The sequence below is a fragment of the Musa acuminata genome, chromosome BXJ2-3 (assembly GCF_036884655.1).
Source record: "Musa acuminata AAA Group cultivar baxijiao chromosome BXJ2-3, Cavendish_Baxijiao_AAA, whole genome shotgun sequence".
NCBI classification, from domain to species: Eukaryota; Viridiplantae; Streptophyta; class Magnoliopsida; order Zingiberales; family Musaceae; genus Musa; species Musa acuminata.
In genome coordinates, this window is record NC_088340.1 from 33,798,305 (window position 1) to 33,818,540 (window position 20,236).

Here is a 20,236-nt window from a genome sequence, read left to right on the forward strand (position 1 = left end):
ATTCCATTCAATAATTGCTCCAAGTCCAATAGGTCGTCGGATGGGCAGTGGGCCCAATGGGCCTGAGAATTAAAAACGATTAACTAAAATGATTGTCCGACATGTCATGGATTCAGATCAGAGACTATCTTTCAAGTTATCACGAGTTTAGTAAAAGAGATGATAGGTTTGATAATTAGTTTTGTAAATACTTATTTGAAATATTTTCAATAAATATCCCTCCGATGTTTGAGATCAAGAACTAAATGGATCTTTATGTTAGACGCTAAGTCGATATCATACTTGAATTTAAGACTGATGAGATAGGATGATATCATATTTCTTACATGTTAGAACTTCGACAACAATTGAACTCGATAACAAAAAAAAAATTCATGTAGTTGACCTCAACGACTAAAAAAATTATTCATATTATTTTTCCCAAATAACTGAAACATCATTCTTTAATTCGGTTTGTAGTGTCAGTACCAAAATAACCTCATCGATGTACATTAATATACTGGTGTTGATCACATAGTGATAGCGAGATGGCCAACCATGTCTCCCATTTACATGGCATAAATGCATGAGTGCATGTGAGCTCCATCGAGGCCACAACAATAATGTCATTTCATTAATAATTTTGTATATATAAATCTTGTGTACACCAATAATGTCAAGTCAAAATTAACCCAAAGTCAAACTAGACGCTTAGATTACATTGGAACGTACTCTCCATATCACATAAGTTATATCTCGACAAGATCGAGCTCATACCCACTTGTGATCGCACATCCCACCGCCCTTTTGATCCTTGGATTCTTTGTAGGCGGGAGCGAAGTGGATGATTGCAAGCTAGCGCTGTGGCATCGTCGCCTATCCACGCATAGACAGACCAAAGCTTTGTTTTGGCTTCTTGCTTTGCTTTGAACTAAAGATTACCGCCGCACGGCCTTTTGAGCGACCATTTATCAAAGCTGCCTCTTTGTTCAGCGCTTTGCATGGAGTGGTCCTATCGAGATTTGTCGCTAAAGAAGATAAAGCCTACAGCGATTACTTGCAGAGGACGGGAGCAATCATTCGTGCTTCATTGTGATCGAAGCAATCATTGGCAATTCCCCTTTGCTTACCGAACCCACCACGGATTGACCGCAACGGGGTACGCACTCGACGGCCGCATAGAAGATGGAGGACGACGAGGCGCGGTCGCATGACGGGCCGCACGTCTTTTCTTGCCCACCGCCACCACCAGCCGCTTCCCCTCCCTAATTCCCTCCGCGATCGCGGGTTCCCCGCCCCGCTTCTCTCTCTCGTTTGGTCTTGCACCTGCGGTGGTAAGTCTCTTACTTTACTACCAAGGCTACCTTGATGCCAGCTACACTCTTCGATGTGACCCAGGAGACGGGGCAAGGCAGATCTACTTCGGCAATTCTTCTTCTTCTTCTTGCTGGTACGCCCCCCACCCCCATTCTATGTTCTCGTAATGGTTGCTCATGTCTGGTCGTCGGTCTCTAGTTTGCTTACTCGCACATGGTGATCTCTGAGACGATGCTTTCCCCTGCGATTTGCCGTCGTTCTTTCATTCGTGGCTCTCGTGTAGGGAAATTGATCTGGCTCTGTCGAGTTTGATATCATGATTGAATTAGGTACGATGCGCAGGTCTGGGGAGGATGGTGCTGTAGTTTCTGTTGCTGGTGTATCTTTCTTTCTTTCTCCGATGGGCGGTAGCCACTCAAATCAAAGCAATTTTTTGGTGGTAACAGTTCGAGCACCTTTGGATTGTTCATAGAAATAAGAAAGTTGCGGTCTGGTGCTCCCGAGCTCGCCGATCGAACATAGAGTTCATCGACCATCGGCGGTGGAGACACCCTGTTCCTTTCATCAGCTTTCATTTTTTACTGCTGCGTCTCCTCTTGGCATCTTTGGTTTGTGAACGAAATGAAGCATTTGATAGTGATTTGTGAAAGAAAGGAACTCATGTTCTTTAGTCTTGAATTAGATCAGTTTTTACTGTGATGACAAGCAATTTTGTCTCAAATTTCCCTTTTTGCTACTGAATCATGTCAAAATCATGCCTCACTTTCTGATTGTATTACTCTTTCTTGTAGTTATTATCACTACTTGAGCAACTTATGGACGCTGATCTTTCTTACGTGTATGCAGCATTTTGCATTTGTCATACCGAAAGAGATTGAATGCGAAGTTTCTTTCTCCCTCAACATGAAGCCATGAACTCATGAGAACCGAGTACACTGTCTTGTTGTCAGAGTCATCAATTGCTACCACTTCTGTTGCGTCATACTAGGAAGCTAGCTGCAGTCAAGAACAATGAAAGAACTATGATAGAAATGGGATTCAATCAGAGTGAGAAGATGAGATCACTTCAGCACCGTTCCTCAAAATCATCCAAGGAGAAAGGTCTCCCCTCGAGTGAAACCAAGAATGCTCATGTGTTAGAGAAGGTTGGAACCCTTAAAACCGAAAGGCTTCGAAAGCCATGGCCTCGTAGGAATGCGACCGGGATCGAAGGACCAATTAAGAACATGTCGAATGTACCTTACTATCTTCAGCGCAAAGAAAATGGAGATAATATTCATGAAAAGGCACTGAACTTTGGAGTACTGGATTGGGGGCTTCTCGAGAGATGGGCATACCACCAAAGAAGTGTCACAGATGTGGGTGGTGGAGACTCTGCATCTAGTAGCACCATGTCATCAACATTTTCTACATTTGGTTCTTCAAACCAATCTTGTAGAACCATGTCTAGTTCTCGAGGGAAGAAATCTCCTTCAGCGTTTCATCGTAAGAAACCACCTGTTATGGACAGTTCAATTAAGATGTCTGAGAAAGAAAGCTCTGCACATACAAATGGCTTTTGTGGTTCAAGAACCTCTTCTTCTTCTTCTTCTTCTTCTTCTTCTAAGTTTCCTGTCCAGCATGAGAGACATTCCGATAGAGATTTTTGTTTAATCGTTGACCACAAACTTGGTACAGATGACAATAAAAATTTGGATTCACAAGCCATTTCAAGTGAAGTATGCGTAGCTCTGCATTCTGCAACTTCGCCTTCAGGATATAAGATTGATGACTCTCCTGCAACAAAAGTGGTGGAGGACCAAAACAGTAGCCTGATGAAAGCAGAAATGCCACAGGACTACCCTCATAGCCTACCCATAGCCGATGATATGCTATGGTTATCCCTGGATCGGAGAGTAAGATGGGATTATCTTCGACAGAGTGTGGACGGAGGATGTCTTAATTCTGATTCCCCGTTAACTAGTGATGGCTGGCTGGATGAGCGGAATGACAACAATTATTCAGGCAGTTTAGCTGAAGATGTTGAGATCATCCGACAGTATCCTCATGTTCCGCATTCATGTCCTCTCCCACGGACAATTCTGAATGATGAACCTGATATATCCTGCACTCTTCCGTCGGAAAGTTCAGGACCAACCGATAAATTATTTCCTAGAGATCCTTGCAATCAACTTGAAGTTAACACAATCCAAGAATCTAGAAAATCTGGGGCAAAAGCTATGGCTGTGACAGGGAAGAAATCATCTGACCATCCAACTAGTGTTGGTTTAAGCCGAATGAGCAGAAGTTGTAGATTGAAGGAGGGTTCATCTGAAGAACAATTCGAGACAATTTCTTATCTATATAATTCACAGGGAGATCAAGCAACCAGAAATAACAAAGGCCGGCAAAGCCCACTGAGGAGGATACTTGATCCTCTATTTAAGCCAAAGAACAATCTTCGTTTGACTGGGATAGCTGCAGCCTTACCGGGCCGCCATTCCTGTGAACTAAGTAGAACCGTCAAAGCATTCCATGGATTGCACAAGCCATCAAAACCAAGTGTTGATTCTACGTGCCAGCCTAGGAGAAGCATGAACGCTTCAAATAGATTGTCCATCAATGGTAAAGGAATACATCAGGATGAAAAGCATATGGCATCAGTGAAGCAAGCATTTCTTCAACTTGCTTGGGAAAATGGATATCCTTCGTTTATAATCTCGTCTTGCGACAGTGAGGTACTGGCAGCGACGACAACAATGACAAGTGTCAGCAATGATGATGGCCTTGAGTGCATATATAAGCTATTCTCCATTAAAGACTCTAAGAAGAAAAGCATGTTCTGGAGCAACCCTGTAAGCAAGGGCAAGAAGCATCAGCTGACCTCCAATGTTGTTGGCCAGCTGAGGGTTTCACTTTGCAAGTTGAGGAGCTACCAGTATGACAATTCTCATGTCGTGAGAGAGTTTAATCTGTTTGGTGCTGAATCCACACCAACATCTCACAAACCTGTTGACAATCCAATTGAGAGTGAGCTGGCTGCCGTCGTCGTTAATCTACCACTGGAAAGGCCAAAAAGTACAAATGTTGGTGATTTGCGCTGCAGTGAATTCAGAAGTGCTCCGAACGAAGAGAAACGTTTGCAGACCGATCGGCATGATGCTGCTGTAGATCGATCTGGTGTATCTGTCATACTTCCGAGTGGTGTTCATGGATTGTCAACCGATGGTGAGCCCTCACCTCTGATAGAAAGATGGAGATCAGGAGGAGCTTGTGATTGTGGTGGTTGGGATGAGGGTTGCAAGCTAACCATTCTTAGCGACAAGCTCCAAGAGTGCACCTCTGGTTCATTCCAAGATCGTCAAACTACAGACCGTACTTACAGATTTGAGCTATTCATTCAGGTATATCCACTTGGCCAGTCATTTGTTCCTCTTTCCAAACATACTCTCTGTTGTTTTTCTTGTAGCATTGGTGTTGATGTAGATAATGCTAATAGTTAACCTCTTCTTATAGGGTGGATCTCAAGAAAAAAGACATGCCTTCAGCATGGTTTCTTTCGGAGATGGGCGGTATGCTGTGGATTATCTATCTTCCATTTCTCTGCTTCAGGCTTTTGCAATCTGCATAGCAATCCATCATGGCAGGAAACCTGACAATTATTCAGCAGAACCAAAAAGCTTCCGGGAACATGATGTCTGTGGTCAGTCAGGGAGAGCTCTTAGAGCCCAAGGTGATCATGCTAGCTATGTACCAAATCATCCCCCTCTTTCTCCCGTTGGAAGAGCTTAATCGTCCCCATGGTACATTATAGCCTGGGTCGTGGTACTTCTGAACATGTTTCTTCCCCAATTAGCCTGTTCATTGTGGTAGAGGTGAAAGGAGCACTACAAAGTTTCGTCCATAGTCTATACAGAAAACAATAGCAGTACACTGGGAAATAAGGTACTTCCATCTCACCAAGCAATTTCTCTATCTTATGTATGTGGCTTCTCAGTGTAAAGAAGCTCATATTTTCTCAGTAATACAGATGAGGAAGCTATTTTAGCTCAGAATTACAGTATTATTGTCATTTAGCATCCTAATATATCGACTATATAACTATAGATGTTCTCCGAGTCTTGTTATCGTCCATATATACTCGACTTTTTTTATCGAGGTAGCTTCTGAAATGACTTAGATTTCCTCAAAATTCAATTCATTGCCACTCCCAGCAGAAAATCTAAAAGTGTTTTCTGGTCATGCCAGTGCACATTTGTTGGGATTCATGTGCAGAAGGTTTCTTGTGGGTTTGGTTGTATTGATACTCTTGACAAGGATGTCATCAACATATGTTGTATAATCATGCTGAAAGTTCTTATTGACTAATATGTGGTATATGAATCAGACATTGATTAGACCAAATAAAATAACTACATAATGATATGCATCCCTCTCCTCTTTCCAATTACAAATAGGCTTTCTCTGTAACAAGACCAGGTTTAAGCTTCTTTGTTTGATGGCATCCAGAACTGAGTGGCTCTTTTGAGATCACCCCAAAGAGAAGCATGTTTGATTCTTGGTTTCTAACTCATATCCTTGATGTTGAAGCAACTCTTAGCACTCAGATCATCCCTTTTTCTTTCATAACAGGAAATGAAATTGCCATGAATTCAAGTCATAATTTTTGTGCATGACAGAAAAATATTGAGTTCACAATGAATGATCAGTGGAACCCAAACTTGTCACCCCAATTTCTCAATGAATGGTGACATTCTTTCCCTTTTTCTTCTCCTTTCTCCCTTTTGGATAAAATCACACCAGGCATGATAATGATCTGTTTTCCTCATTGAAAAAGAAGGCTGCCAGATGTTCTTCATGAAAGTTAATGTTGCAAAAGTGATGGTGATCAAGATCAACATTTCATGTGGTATGTGTGATGACAAATAAGATAATTGTTGAAGAAATCTTGGGATCTTTTTGAGAGTCTGCTCCAGTTCTGTAACTAAGAAATATACCACTCTCAAAATAAGTAGATTATTCTATGTTTGAAGGTTTTAATGCTTATCATCATATACATATATAATCTGCCATAATATAGAGCTCATAAAAAAGAATTAAGTGCCTTCTTCTTCTTTTTATTGATTCTTTTGAATTGAATCCTTGTGTATTAACAGAGGAAAATAATTATGAACAAATCAACAAAAAAAAATTGTGGAAATTTTCTTCATCAAAGTCCTCAACTAATTATGTATCAGCTCTCAACACATCAATATACTTGTTGTGTAGAATCATGCAAGTAGCAAGAAACTTAGAACAAGTACTTGTGACCTTCGACAGTAATCCAAAAACTTTTTGCAGGGCCATCATGCAGTGCATCAAGTTCTTCTTCTTCTTCTTCTTCTTCCAGTAAATGCTCAGAGAACCTGTTGAAGCATGAGTGAAACAAACACTTATAATTGATGATGCATGTTCTCCCTATCAACTTCCTCTGGAGATGACTTCTCTTAGGGTATCTGATGCACAAGAAAGAAAAATACACATGATGGCAAGTACCAGAGGAAAAAGACCGTTTAATCAGTAGCAGAAAGAATAGGAAGGCATGCAGAGATTCCTCAGAAGCAATCTTACTCTCAGGCAGTCAGCAGCCTGCTCGAACCTACCTACGCAGGGATTTCTCCATGGAAAGAGGGAAGTCCAGTGAAGGATGGGCGGATAGTAAAAGTGGCCGGAGGAGGTATCCAAAAAGATCGCATGATCCGATTACTGTCAATGAAGAAAACGTGTCTCAAGGGATCAATGCGATCCCTTTGGATGCTCCCTGCAGCCACAGTTTCTGCAAGTGAAACAATTCAACTCTTCTCTCTCTCTAAGTAATCCAAGTCCCAGTTAGAGAAAGAAGACCATGGGAGGCTCTCCTTGCAGTGTGGGATACATATAGAGAGGATGCATACCTCACTCTCTAGGCTCTCTTGTTTCTGAATTGACCTAACATGACTACAACATTAGAATGTCATCATGGTCAGGTGGAGTTTGTAATGACCAATGTAGGTTTGATTTTTGTTTGGGGATATCTTTTCTGATAATTAGAATTATGACTCGAGTGTTATCTTAACATGACAAATCAAGCATAGAAAGCAAGTTAGATTACAATCAAGCAAGCTCTTTCTTGTTCACTTCAATCACGTCACCATTGATTAGATTCCCCACCAAGCTTACTACTTGTCTAACCATTCTATTCTCTAGAGTTCCAGTAGAGTTAAAATATGGATTCTTTGAGTAGTGTGGTCCTTAACCTGTGTCCCAGTAGCTGTTCTAGGCATAAACTGGTGCTACCCGTGGCCTTGATTTACTAGCTTTGTGCAGCATAAGAATCGTATAAGAACAGTCCTATCTATCCCATGTGTTCAGTGCACCGGTTCCTTTCATGGTGCATTTCTCGATGAAAGTTCTCATGAACAAGTTTGTTGCTGCTGTGACCAAGCTATGCTTGTTCCTTGTCCAAAGACCGGAAGGAGAATATGTTGGGGATGGAGTAGCAAAAAAAAATATAAAAAATAGAATATTATGATATAATTTTTTAAAAAAATTAATCAAAAAAATCGATATAGTATTTAAATAAAGATAATACATAGAATACTTATAAGATATTCTCAAGTACACACACTATCTTGCTTCATGAACTATTATCTTATTTATAAGACCTAGTGGTAACTATCTTACTCTATCATGTCACATATGATTAAGTTAGATGTAGAAACTACCATATAATTTCTAGATCATGAGCCACAATTTATAATATGCCTACAACATGGTAACTACCTAGATAACTATCGTGAATCAATTCTCAACACTCTCCCTTGATTTATAGTTACATACACCAATTTGAGACATGAAATAAATATGCTTCTGAACCGAAAGCGACTTGCTGAGGATATTCGTAACTTATTTATGTATTCCATAATACTTTATTGCTATAACTCTACTTGCTACAAGATCCCAGATTAAATGATAGAGTATCTTTATATGCTTTATTCTTCCATGAAATGTTGGATTCTTCATCATTGCAATTGTGGCTTTGTTGTCACAATATATTTCCGTTGTTTCTTTTTATTTTTTATGAATATCTTCAAGAAGTCATCTAAGCTATATTGCTTAACGAGTCGCTGATATTACAGCTACATATTCTGCTTCCGATGTCGATAACGCATTTGTTGCTTGCTTTTTTGAACTCTAAGATATAGCTCCTGATCCGAGGCTAAAATATTATTTGAAGTACTCTTTCTATCATCTAAAGCTCTTGTCCAATCACTATCAGTAAAACCAAATAATGTATATTTAAAATTATGAGAATATCAAATACCATAATATATAGTTTGAGCAATATAATGTATAATTCTTTTAACAACTCTGAGATGATGTTTGCTTGGGCTATACATAAACCTAGATACTATACTAACAAAGATGATAATATCTTGTGAGTATGAGTTAGATAAATCAAATCTCTAACCAAACTTCTATAGTATCTTGTATTTGTCAAACATATATCATTTTCAAGTTTCAATTTCTCATTTACATTCATGGGTGTTGCCGTAACTTTGCAATTAATCATGTTGGATTTTTTTGAGTAGATCAATTACATACTTTCTTTGTGAAATAAAAATTTCATCTGATCCTTGCTTCACTTCCAACCTAATAAAATAATGTAGTAAACCTAGATCTAACATTTCAAACTTATTCATTATGTATTTTTTAAATTCTACCGAGTTAGATGAACCCATATATATAATATAATCAACATAAAGGTGATTATGTTCACATTTCTTCTTTAGATAAAGAGTAGGTTTATTATTGCTCCTTTTAAATCTATTTTGATAAAAATAATAATTAATTTTACTATACTATACCCTTGGAGCTTGTTTAAGCTCATAAAAAGCTTTCATTAGCTTATACACCTTTCTTATGATCCTTTAACCAAAAAACCTTTCGGTTGAGTAACAAAAATCTTTTCGTATAAATTTTTATTTAAAAACATAGATTTCATATCAAATTGATAAACATGACAACTAAAGTAAGCAACTAAAGCCAAGAAAGCTCTCTCGATTTTGAATCTAGCAATTAGAAAAAAAATATCTTTAAAATCAATACCTTGCTGCTGTGAATATCCTTTTGCTACAATTCAAGCCTTATACTTTTGGATACTTCTATCTACAATTAAACTTTATTTTTAACACTCATTTTAATCCAATAGTTTTTTTTTCTTTTGGTAGATCTATTAGCTCCCAGGTATCATTCTTCTCGATTGACTTAATTTTCTCCTTCATTGCTTTTTGACATTTCTTTTTTTTAATTATTTTTTCAAAAATTATAGGATCTAAAATGAAGAAAGCAAATGTTGAGTCATAAATTTCTGTAAGTGATCTGAATTTTTCTAGAGTGGTTTCCTATGAGGAATCAGAATTTGAACTATTATTAGGTGAGATCGATGATGAACTCATTGGAGCAGGATCTGTTACTTGATTTTGTAGAATGTCTAGTTCTGTTGGAATAACCGATATACTTTGGATTGTAAGGAATAACTAATTAAGATATATTTTTTAGATTTTTCATTAAGCTTGTATTGGTTTGTGAATTTATCAAAGCATAAACAATACAACAAAAAATTCTTAGATGCTTTACACTTTGTTTCGTACCATACCAAACCTCAAAAGGAGTCTGATTCATAATAGCCTTTGTTGGTAAAATATTTAACAAATAAACTACTGTTACAACTGCTTCTGCCCAAAACTGATTCGGAAAGTACTTTCTTTTAAGCAAACTTCTTGTTATTTCAATGATAATATGATTCTTACGTTCAACTATATTATTTTGCTCCGGTGTATAAGGTGCGATCAATTCTCTATGAATACTATTTTTTTCATAAAAAGAATTAAAGTCATTAGATAAAAATTCACTATCTTTATCTGTTTGAAGTGTCTTTATGTATCTACCACTTTGCTTTTCTACAAATGCCTTGAATTTTTAAAAATTATCAAATGTTTTAAATTTTAGTTCCAGAAAATATATCGAACTCATGCGACTATAATCATCAGTAGAAAATATTGACTTCAACTAAATGATTTTGTATTCATAGGTCCACATAAGTCAACATGAATTAATTCAAAATAATTAGATGCTCTTCATGTTTTTCCAATAGGAAATTATTTTTTATATTATTTACCATAAATACATTCTTCATATACATCAAGTGTATTAATTTTATGTAATCCAAAAAATTATTATTATTTATTTAATAACCTTAAACTCTTAATGTTAAGGTATCCATATTTTAAATTTCATAAATTAGACTCATTCTTTTGAGTTGCTACAAGAGCATATTTTTCAATATTTGAAACATCAAATGGAAACATCTTGTTTTGCATCATGCAAATAGTTGCCATAGCCAAATCAGATTTTTTATCTTTAATAGTACATGAACCATCATTAAATATAACTGAATATACATCATCTATCAATTGTTCAATACTTATGTAATAAACTATGAACAAAGAAAATATTATCAAGGTGTTTTACCTTCCCTTGACTTGTCTTTACCTCAATTGTTCTTTTTTCTTCCACTTGGATTTGCTTATTATCTCCAAGTCTAACTTTTAATTTATAAGTTTTATCAATATCTCTAAATATTGATTTTATGCTTGACATATGATTAGAACATCCAGTATCCAAAACCAAATATTATTTGAGATATTATTAATTTATGAATTAATTATAAACAACTTACTATTTTCTTTATTTTTCTCCACATAACTTATTTGTTTTTATCTTTTCCAACAATCTATCTTTGTGTGATCAAATTTTTTATAATAGTGACACTGAATTCCACTTTTATATTTTTTTTATCATAATTTGATTGCTTTTGTTCATCATGCCCATCAAAGTGTCCTCTTCCTTTTCCTCTTTCATTTCCTCTATCATGAAATACTCCTCTGCCACATCATCTACTTATTAATTTTTTATCTTCTTTTAAAGTAGAAGACTCTCCCTTAACCTGAAATGTTTTTTCTTCATTTTTCTCAAGTGACATGTTCAGCTTTGCTTCATGTGCTTGTAAGGAATCTATTAGTTCATCAAATGAAAATATAGATAAATTTTTTGACTCATCGATTGTGACAACAACATGATTAAATTTCAAAGTTAAACTTCTCAAAACTTTTACAACAATTATATGATCAGGAAGACGTTCACCATAATATTTCATTTGACTAACAATTTCAGTCACTTGAGAAAGAAAATTTTATACCGATTCATTGTTTTTCATGAATAAAATTTCAAACTCACGATGAAGGGTTTGAAGTTTTACCATAATCATGATGAAGGGTTTAAAATTTTAAACTTCTCAAAACTTTTAGAACAATTATATGATCAAGAAGACGTTCACCATAATATTTTATTTAACTAACAATTTCAATCACTTAAGAAAGAAAATTTTGCACCGATTCATTATTTTTCATGAATAAAATTGTAAACTCACGATGAAGGGTTTGAAATTTTATCATAATCACCCTTGATGAGCCTTAAAATTTATTTGAAAGTATCAACCAAGCTTATTTTAAGGTTCTCGTTACTGCAATTCTTGAAAAAATTATCTCATGTATAACTTATTGAATGAAGAATAATGTCTTTGAATCCTTCTTTTTATTTTTTTTTCAACTTGGTTTCTTCATCTGGATCTGCATATTAATTCTCTATTAAGTCTTAAAGATCTTGAGACTTGAATAGAGTCTTCATCTTGATACTTCAAAATTCATAGCATTTGTCCGAGAAGATGAAAATATAGGATTACGACATGAAATTACCATTGAAAGCCATAATACCCAGTTCAGGTTGAAACTTAGCTCTGATATCACAAATGTTAAAGATGGAATAGCAAGGAAACGATAAAAAATAGAACACTATGATGCAATTAAAAAAAAAACTTTCAATCCAGAAAATCGATGTAGTATTTAAACAAGAAATAAGATATAAAACACTTACAAAATATTTTCAAGTGCACATACACTATATTGTTTCATGAACTATGATCATATTTATAGGATATAGTGGTAACTACCTCAGTCCATCATGTCACCCATGATTAAGTTACGTATAGGAACTATCTTATAATGTCACCCATGATTAAGTTATCTATAGGAACTATCTTATAACTTTTAGATCATAGATCATTATTTAAAATATAATAATTATATAAAATATGATAACTATCTACGTATAACTATCATAAATCAGCAGGACGCATGAGAAAAGAACATCCAATCTGTCAGCAGGTTTACTAAACTTAGTGGGAGTAGGAGCAGAATATAGGGTGGTGGCGTTGGGTGTGGGAGAGAGGTGATGTGAAGTGGAGGATTCATGGTACTCTCAGTCATCCCATCAAGAGGGCACACCCGTCAGGCTGTGGTTCTACTTTTAGTGAACATAAGATATGTCACCCAACTTTGTCAGCGCCAGCAGTATCTTCTTCCTCAGACCACAGAGTACCGCTGCTATGCCATGTTTTCGCTTCTCCACGAGGTCGAGGATCCACCGCTTCCTTATCCTTGCCTCACATGTCGAGCATCCATATGTGCTTGCCAGAAGACCGTGAGGTGTCGCTCCCAGATGCCCAAACTAGTAGTGGCCTTTTTGCCATTATTTTGCAGGACCATCATCAGTCACCATGACCTCCTCGTCTCTTCCAACACCATACTTGCGATGCCAGTAAATGGAGTTACGGGGACAGCCGTAAACCACGGAGAAAGGAACTCCTCCCGTGCGTCGTTGATGCCTCTGCTCCAATGACTTCGTTCCCACTCAATACAGCATGGCCCACACGCCCATGGATGCTCTCGCAATTTGACTCGAGGGCGTCTCTTTCGCCATGGATGCTCTCATCCCTGCACGAAAGAGGCAAGAAAACGAGAGCGCACTGAAAGACAAGGCTTGCAGGATGCTTTTTAGATTACCATTTCCGCTTCCACAAGGTCGAGCCGTGCACTCCATCCACATTACCCCCCACTGCTTGTCCACACACACTCTCATGGACGACGACCCTTCCATCCTGTCTCATGACATTGATGTAATTTTTATTTATTATTTATCATAATAAACTATATATATATATATATATTCTGAAATAGACTAAGTATCACTGGGCGACGAGACGAGGAAGAAATGGAAGGAATCGGCGAACCCATGTCTCCAGATAGACCGACCGGCCGGCCCATGTTAATATAGCTGGGCCGGATGAACTAATGTGATCCAACCCACCAACCGTAATCTAATCGATCGATGGTTGACTTTTGGAAGGTTGAAACGCGTCGGTTATATCCAGAATGGATTACGTTACATGCAACACATTATTTCTCTTTACAGTTGAAGCAGCAGTTGGTCCTCACTCTTCCTTCTTCGTCTCCTCTGTCTGAGAAGATAAACTCTTCTCGTAGATGAACTGAGCGACTAAGCCCGCAAATATCAAGCCCAGCGCAGCGACTTTTCGCCATTCCACCTCCGGAGTGACGACGACAGCGTTGGCAATGGTGAAGCCCAGCACGGTCATCAGCGCAAGGTATATGTTGCTTCGCACCTTCAAACCTGCGTTTCTCCTCGTGGCTTCCTCCAGCTTTTGCGCTTCCATCTTGGCTTTCATCTTCGCTCCCGCTTCCTTGTCTTTGGGTGCAGGTCGTTTCTCCTTCAGGTTCTTGAAGAACAAGCCCTCGTTCCGGTCCCTCTCGATTTGGTCTTCGAACTCCTCCAACACCCGGTCGTTCTTCTCGATCTCCTGCCTGTTCACCTCCGCGGCTTCCTCGAACGCCTGCGCCCGGTTCTCCAGCTTCTCCATGATCTGTACATGCGAAGAGCAGGTGTTATTTCCCGAAGTGGTCGCCAAGGCTTGAGAGAGAGAGAGAGAGAGAGAGAGAGAGAGAGACCCTGGCGCTGGCTTCGTCGAGCTCTTTGAGTGCGTTCTCCCCTATCTGGTCGAACTCGGCGTTGGCGTCCTCCGCGAACTGGGTGAGGAACGCGGACCGCTCGTCGAGGAAGTCGGTGAGGCGGACTTTTTGGGCCTGCAGCATGGCGATCCGGGCGAGCAGTTCCTGCTTTCGCTTGTCGCCTTCGGACGGGGAAGAGGAATCGGCACGGCCGGCGTCGTTGGAGCTGCAGAAAGTGGAGACCGATCTCCGCCTGTTGCGTGACGTCTTCCTCTGGGCAGGAGATGGGTTTGGGCGATGGAGGGATGGTTGGATCGCCTTGAGGATGCTCATGATCTCTCAATACAATCTCGATCGGGTTTCTGGGAATGTCCGCCTCCCGTTTCGGCTCAGGAAACAATATCTACTGTATTATTTGGGAAAGTCCACGAATTAAGATGACCGTTTTACCCCCTTCTCCTAACATGGTTTATCCTTCCTCAAGAGCATTATCACATCCAAGCCGTCCATTGATGATATGTCTATGGAGCAAACCCATCATCAACCGTCCATCTGAGTTTGATGGTAACTTCGTTATTTTTGCAACTAAGATTCTCGATGGCATAGGAATATTTCTAGGGAATATATAGGGGTAATATGGGACATTTGCCCTTCCATTGGATATATTGATCAAATTTAACCTGTCTAATTTTGCGCCCGAAATTATTGTGAATATAACCGTATGATTTGGTTTCTGATGTATGAAGCGCGTCCACAATCTTTGCTCCGGCCTCCATCCGTCCCGGCCAATCCATCCCCCATCGAATGGACTCCCCGCGGCGTCCCCTCCTCCGTCATCGACGAGCACCTCGAGAACGTCTTCCGGTGTGGGTGAGTGTCTCATGTTTTCCGTTACTTCCGTTGCTTCTGCACACCAACTGCTTGCTCTTTTGTCTGAACAACCTTGATGTTAACCTTAGGGTGTAGCTTCTTGTGTTGGCTCAACTTAGCAATCGGTCATTCTGCTAGAAAGGACTTCCGATTTACCAAGCTAGATATTTTTTCTGCACAGTGGGTGCTTGTTGTTGTGCCTCCTGCCATAATTACCTCTTGTCTTGATGCTTCAAACTACACCATCATGGCCACCATAGACACCATACTCTCCTATTGCACCTTCTCACACAATTCTTAGGATTTATTGGATGCCTATTTCCCTGGCACTATGAACTCCTATTGCACCGACTGTAGATGTTGCTCTTGTTAATTTGGTGTTCGAAACTTAATGCCCTGGTTCTTTTGATGGTTGGTGAGCCAACTTTTGTGTTAGCTGCTCATAGTGCTCTACTTTTGATGGTTGGTGAGCCAACGATCGTTCGCAAGAACAAATACAAGCAATGCGCTTTATGCATCATAATGGAAGAAAAATGTTGGCTTAACATCTACAGACCTGACCACAGAGTTTACACTTGTCTTGTGAGTCCTGCTACTCCCTCTTACCTATCAACAAGCCAGCAGTTTAGCTGCATTTTCCTACCTCTTCATGTCTCTATATCTCTCTCCTCTGTCAGCTCCTCAACAACATATATGCTGCTTTGTCTTACATCTTCTCTTGATTCTTGCTCGCAGTGCTTTGGCTATAGAATTTTGCATGCAGGACATTGATAAGTGACTTAATTTTAGTTTTATTTTACTTTGTTGGTTTTCTTCTCACCAGTCTTGTGTTTTAGGTGTTCTCTTTATTCTGCATTTACTCTCAATATGGCTACTTTGTTATATGTTTCATGAATGCAACTTGTTCCTAGAAGAACTTGTCTGGTTTATGAATATTGGATGGTAAAGACTTGTCCATGAGTGTAAACAGCGGAGTTAATACTATGGTTTCAACTCCGGTAATCGAATTCCTCGTTCATTGAGTTACTTCTTTTTCTCGTCCAACTTTGTCCTTAGGTCATCCTTACAAATATTTTGTATGTTTGTAAGTCTCGATACTGATTCCATCAACATAATATAAGAGCATAGACTTCCTTACAAGAGCCAAACTCCCCCAGCAAGGAAGAGGACCAACTTAAAGACAGAAGAATCATCATAGGTAGAAATCGGAGATAGTAATGCATCAGTAGCTGCAACCTTTATCTTTGCGGCGAGACTGGCAATGGAGGTCACGCGTTCTGGGCCTTCTCCTTGGTCTCCTCCTTCTTGGAGGGCACTCGGCCATCGGTCCCGGCGAGCAGCACGTACTTGTCCTTCCTGGTGAAGTTGGTGCCCTGGAAGCCCAGCGTGATCGCCAGCACACGCTGTATGTAATTGGCGACCTCGATGGGCGACTTCCCACCGGCGCAGGTGAGCTCCTTGGGCAGCTGGTTGAGGAAGGTGATCTCGTAGGTGGGCCGCGGGTTCATGAAGAAGAAGTAGGGGTCGAAGAGCTTCCACCCCCTGGCGGTCGTCCCGTGGAACATGCTCTGCTTGGTGTTGATGGCCACGGGGACGATCCGGTCCGTGAGCTCCGCGAACATGGCGCTGAACCTGAGGAGGAAGGGCTCCCGGCAGGTGGTGCCCTCGGGGCAGATCACCAGGTCGCCTTCCTCCAGTAGGCGTTTGATGTGCGCCGCGTCCTTGTCCCTCTCCCGCGACAGCGCCACGGCGTTGATGGGGGAGATGAGCTCGGAGAACTTGCTGATGCTGTAGGTGACGCAGCTGATCTTGCGGCGGAGGGCGACGGCGGTGACGACCGGGTCGAGCACGGTGCGGTGGTTGCACACGAAGAGCACGCCGGGGTGGCCCTTCTTGGGTGGCGGCGGGGGCGCGCCCTTCACCACCAGCTTGATGCCCATGATCCTGTAGTTGTGGAACACGATGCGCTCCGGCAGCGGGAGGTTGATGTACACCCTGAGGAGCGAGAGGGCGAAGCCCAAGGGTATCCAGAGGAAGGTGACGAGCGCCACCATGGGGGTCGGCAGCTGGACCAAGCGGCCGTCGTGGAGAATGACCCGGTTCAGGAGCTGGCTCTTGGGCACCGGACTCCATTTTGCATGCGGCACAACGTAGGCTTCCTGAAGCCAATCGGAAAGCAGATGCTGTTATCAATGGCTCCCATCCCCATCCGTTTGCACAGGAAAGAGGAAGAAAGAAAGAAGAAGGCGGCATACACCGCAGACCCCGATAATTGTAGATATATGTGATGCTCAATTTTGGAGTAGATCAGTTCAGTCACTAGATCCATTGAAGTAGGTCAGTTTTGGGTTCAAACCTTGCAAATGGACATGAAATCGTAGTCAGTCTCTCTGTCGCCGATGCCCACGTCCGGCGAACTCCCTCCAAACTCCTCCTCCACCGCCTTCTTCTTCAGCTGTCCGATGAGCACCCCGGGCTTCTTGAGGAACCCCGTTGCCCTCCCTGACGCGGTCACCTCCAACTCAGTCCCCAGGACCTTGTCGGCCCCGAGGAAGCTCTTGGTGAACGGTTCCACCATGATCCTGGGGTTCGCCGTCACAATGTATCTCCGGCCGAACGAACCGAACACCCGCCACGTCTCGGGGTGCACGTCCTCGGCGTAGAACCTGGGCAACACCGAGCGCGCCACCATCTCGATATCCTTCACCCTCAACCTCGCGAAGGCGATGAACACCAGCGCTTGTATGGCCACTGACTCCGAGAAGAAGACGTAGATGGTGTAGACGACGGGGACCGACATGAGGAGGACGAGGCCCCGCAGGAGGCTCCCTGCCTCGATCGCGACGAGCATGAAGTAAGGGAAGGCGCTGCGGGAGATGAGGAGAGTGCCATCGAGATCAGCCGCCACCGCCTGATGCGACCGTTCTTCCGAGCTACACTTGTCGATGGACTTGAACCTAAGCGACCCCATCTGTGGAGCTGTTGATGGTGGTGGTGGCGGTGGCCACGGAAGGGCAGGATTCGCTTGGTTAAATCACCAAGGATTCGAAGGAATATAAATGGGAGTGCAGTAGGTGGCACCGCGAGCTAACTTGAGAAGCTACTTATTCTACTAATTTATGCATGGAGAAGGGACGTTCACAACAGCCAATTGCTTGTGATCGATCGACCTTTGCTTGACCAAGTTTGAAGCCTGGATCAGGTAGATGTCAACGTCAGTCTTCTTGGCTGTCACCACCGCTCTGGTTTTCTACCTCACGTTAGCATTCGACTATTAGTAGTATAAGCCGATCCTCCTCCGCAGCATTAACTTGGAGCCACCGAACCCACGAGAATAAGGAAGTAAAAGCAGTAGCAGCAGCGGCATGCAGTCTCCTGCAAGAAGGATTTCGTTAGCTGGTGGTAGCGCATTTTTGCGATCGCCATTAATGGAGTGAAGCAATTAGTTGACGGCGTGTTATTATTATCACATGCAGCCTTCCCCATGCCGGTGATCAAACCAGTCATAGCAATGGTAGAGCTTTTTCACGTTGACACACGTCTGATCCATCCTTTTAATGTCCTACCTAGAAAAGTGGACTGTTTTATGCCCACTGATATCCTTCATGGATGCTCAAATCTTCACTCTAATTCATCGTCTGCAGTAAACCATCTTTGACACAGTAGCCCCTCGTCACCTTCGTTAGGCGAGGAAGCTCCAGATACCCTAATCGATGCTCTCAAAAACAAACGGACGAGAAGGGGACGGCAGGTGATGTCCACCTCGTGATGCTCCAAAGTGGCCAACACTTATCCGATCTACTTCACCGTCGATGCAAGCATGGCTTACGTATGTGTCTCTGCCTAACTTCTCTGCATTAGTGACCTCACACATTGATGAGGCATCTCCAACTCCGACTTCACACAGCATTAAACGGACCTGAAAGAAGAGTCCTTCGACCAAGTGTCACTGTTTTAATTCTACCTATATTACCATGCAAGCAATTAAATGCTACCTATATCTGCATGCTATTGACTGCTTGTCTTCGGTTCTAAACCCATCACCGAGCCTCGATTTGAGCGGCACAAACAAGTTCTCATGTGCCCGTGCCCAGTGAACTCATTTCACGGCCACTGGTCGCGCACTTCCTCAGTTCTTAGCTCAAATCGTCGTCTATGTTGGGCTGATAGCATAGTGGGTTCGAACAGCTTACAGCCCACTTTTCTTTTTAATTTAATCTTAATTTATATTAGGAGGTATATGATGACTATGAAAAAAGACATAAATAAGACAACAATGAGCGCAGCAGAAGAGATCCTTGCAACAAAAAGAAAGAGAAAAAGACAGAAATCCAAAGAAAGAGAAAAAGACAGAAATCCAAAGAGAAAGAAAGAGAAGAAAATAAGGAAAACGCAGAGAGACTATTCTCAATTATCCGGTAGTGTTCTCATATCAGGTTAGATCAAATCTACAATAAATTCATTTTGTAATTACTTTGGAGAATTAGGAAGGATTTAGAATTTTAAGTACAGTAACGTGATCCTTATATCCCAGTTATTCTCTTGTGATTGTTGCTAGGGTTTTGGGCAAAAGATTGAGATTTGTATATTCATTATTCTTATAGTGGATTATCTCTAGTTTGCCCCATAGTTTTTATCCTTCACATTGGAGGGGTTTTCCACGTATATCTTGGTGTTCTATTTGATTGTGATTCCATTTAATTCCGCTGCGTGTTATGGCATGCTAGTATTTATTCATATACAAAAGTTTATATCTCTTTATATCTCATCAATTGGTATCAGAGTAGGGTTGTGTTGATTTAATTTTTTGTATTTGAATATAGAGGCCGGTAATGTTTCTCGCATGATTAGTTTGAATGGAAACAATTGGATGATATGGAAACCAAGAATGTAATATCTCTTATATTGCAAAGATTTGTATGGACCTTTGTAGGGGATAGTGCAAAACCCACAACTATGACAAATGATGAGTGGAAGATGTTAGATCGAAAAACAATTGAGTTTATTCGACAGTAGCTTGATGATCGTGTATTTCACCATGTTTGTACTGAAAGATATGCATATTCTCTTTAGAAAAAGTTGGAAAGTCTCTATGAAAGAAAAACAGCTGGTAACAAAGCTTTCTTGATCAGAAAACTTATGAACCT

The 20,236-nt window shown here is 40.8% G+C and overlaps 3 protein-coding genes and 2 long non-coding RNA genes across 9 annotated transcripts; 2 read left to right on the plus strand and 3 right to left on the minus strand.

Moving 5' to 3' along the window:
* The first annotated feature begins 805 nt into the window (after window positions 1–805).
* On the plus strand, window positions 806–6,892 carry LOC103978572 (uncharacterized). Of its 5 annotated transcripts, none has more exons than XR_010485266.1 (4): window positions 807–1,429; window positions 2,143–4,679; window positions 4,792–5,220; window positions 6,616–6,892. XR_010485266.1 is itself a non-coding variant. In XM_065099900.1 (4 exons), exons 3-4 carry the CDS (start codon window positions 2,319–2,321, stop codon window positions 5,065–5,067), a joined length of 2,637 nt encoding a protein of 878 aa, XP_064955972.1. In that variant the 5' UTR covers window positions 807–1,429; window positions 1,626–1,735; window positions 2,143–2,318; the 3' UTR covers window positions 5,068–6,360. The 5 variants fall into 5 exon arrangements, 4 of the variants coding, with proteins under 4 accessions (XP_009392683.2, XP_064955972.1, XP_064955973.1 ...); XM_065099900.1 differs by lacking the exon at window positions 6,616–6,892 and adding an exon at window positions 1,626–1,735 and having other exon boundaries at window positions 4,792–6,360; XM_009394408.3 differs by lacking the exon at window positions 6,616–6,892 and having other exon boundaries at window positions 806–1,429; window positions 4,792–6,360.
* On the minus strand, window positions 6,459–7,141 carry LOC135607805 (uncharacterized). Its single transcript, XR_010485267.1, has 2 exons — window positions 6,886–7,141; window positions 6,459–6,770 (listed from the first exon to the last, which is right to left on the minus strand). It is a non-coding gene; the product is annotated as an uncharacterized LOC135607805 (long non-coding RNA).
* A 6,444-nt stretch (window positions 7,142–13,585) lies between these two features.
* Window positions 13,586–14,669, minus strand: LOC103978573 (uncharacterized). Its single transcript, XM_009394411.3, has 2 exons — window positions 14,220–14,669; window positions 13,586–14,134 (listed from the first exon to the last, which is right to left on the minus strand). The coding sequence occupies exons 1-2, from the start codon at window positions 14,550–14,552 to the stop codon at window positions 13,685–13,687; spliced, it is 783 nt and encodes a 260-aa protein (XP_009392686.2). The 5' UTR covers window positions 14,553–14,669; the 3' UTR covers window positions 13,586–13,684.
* Window positions 14,579–17,430, plus strand: LOC135607807 (uncharacterized). The gene is made up of 2 exons (XR_010485268.1): window positions 14,579–14,783; window positions 14,966–17,430. It is a non-coding gene; the product is annotated as an uncharacterized LOC135607807 (long non-coding RNA).
* LOC135607806 (glycerol-3-phosphate 2-O-acyltransferase 6-like) lies at window positions 16,358–18,255 on the minus strand. Its single transcript, XM_065099903.1, has 2 exons — window positions 17,446–18,255; window positions 16,358–17,248 (listed from the first exon to the last, which is right to left on the minus strand). The coding sequence occupies exons 1-2, from the start codon at window positions 18,058–18,060 to the stop codon at window positions 16,358–16,360; spliced, it is 1,506 nt and encodes a 501-aa protein (XP_064955975.1). The 5' UTR covers window positions 18,061–18,255.
* Between the last annotated feature and the right edge of the window lie 1,981 nt (window positions 18,256–20,236).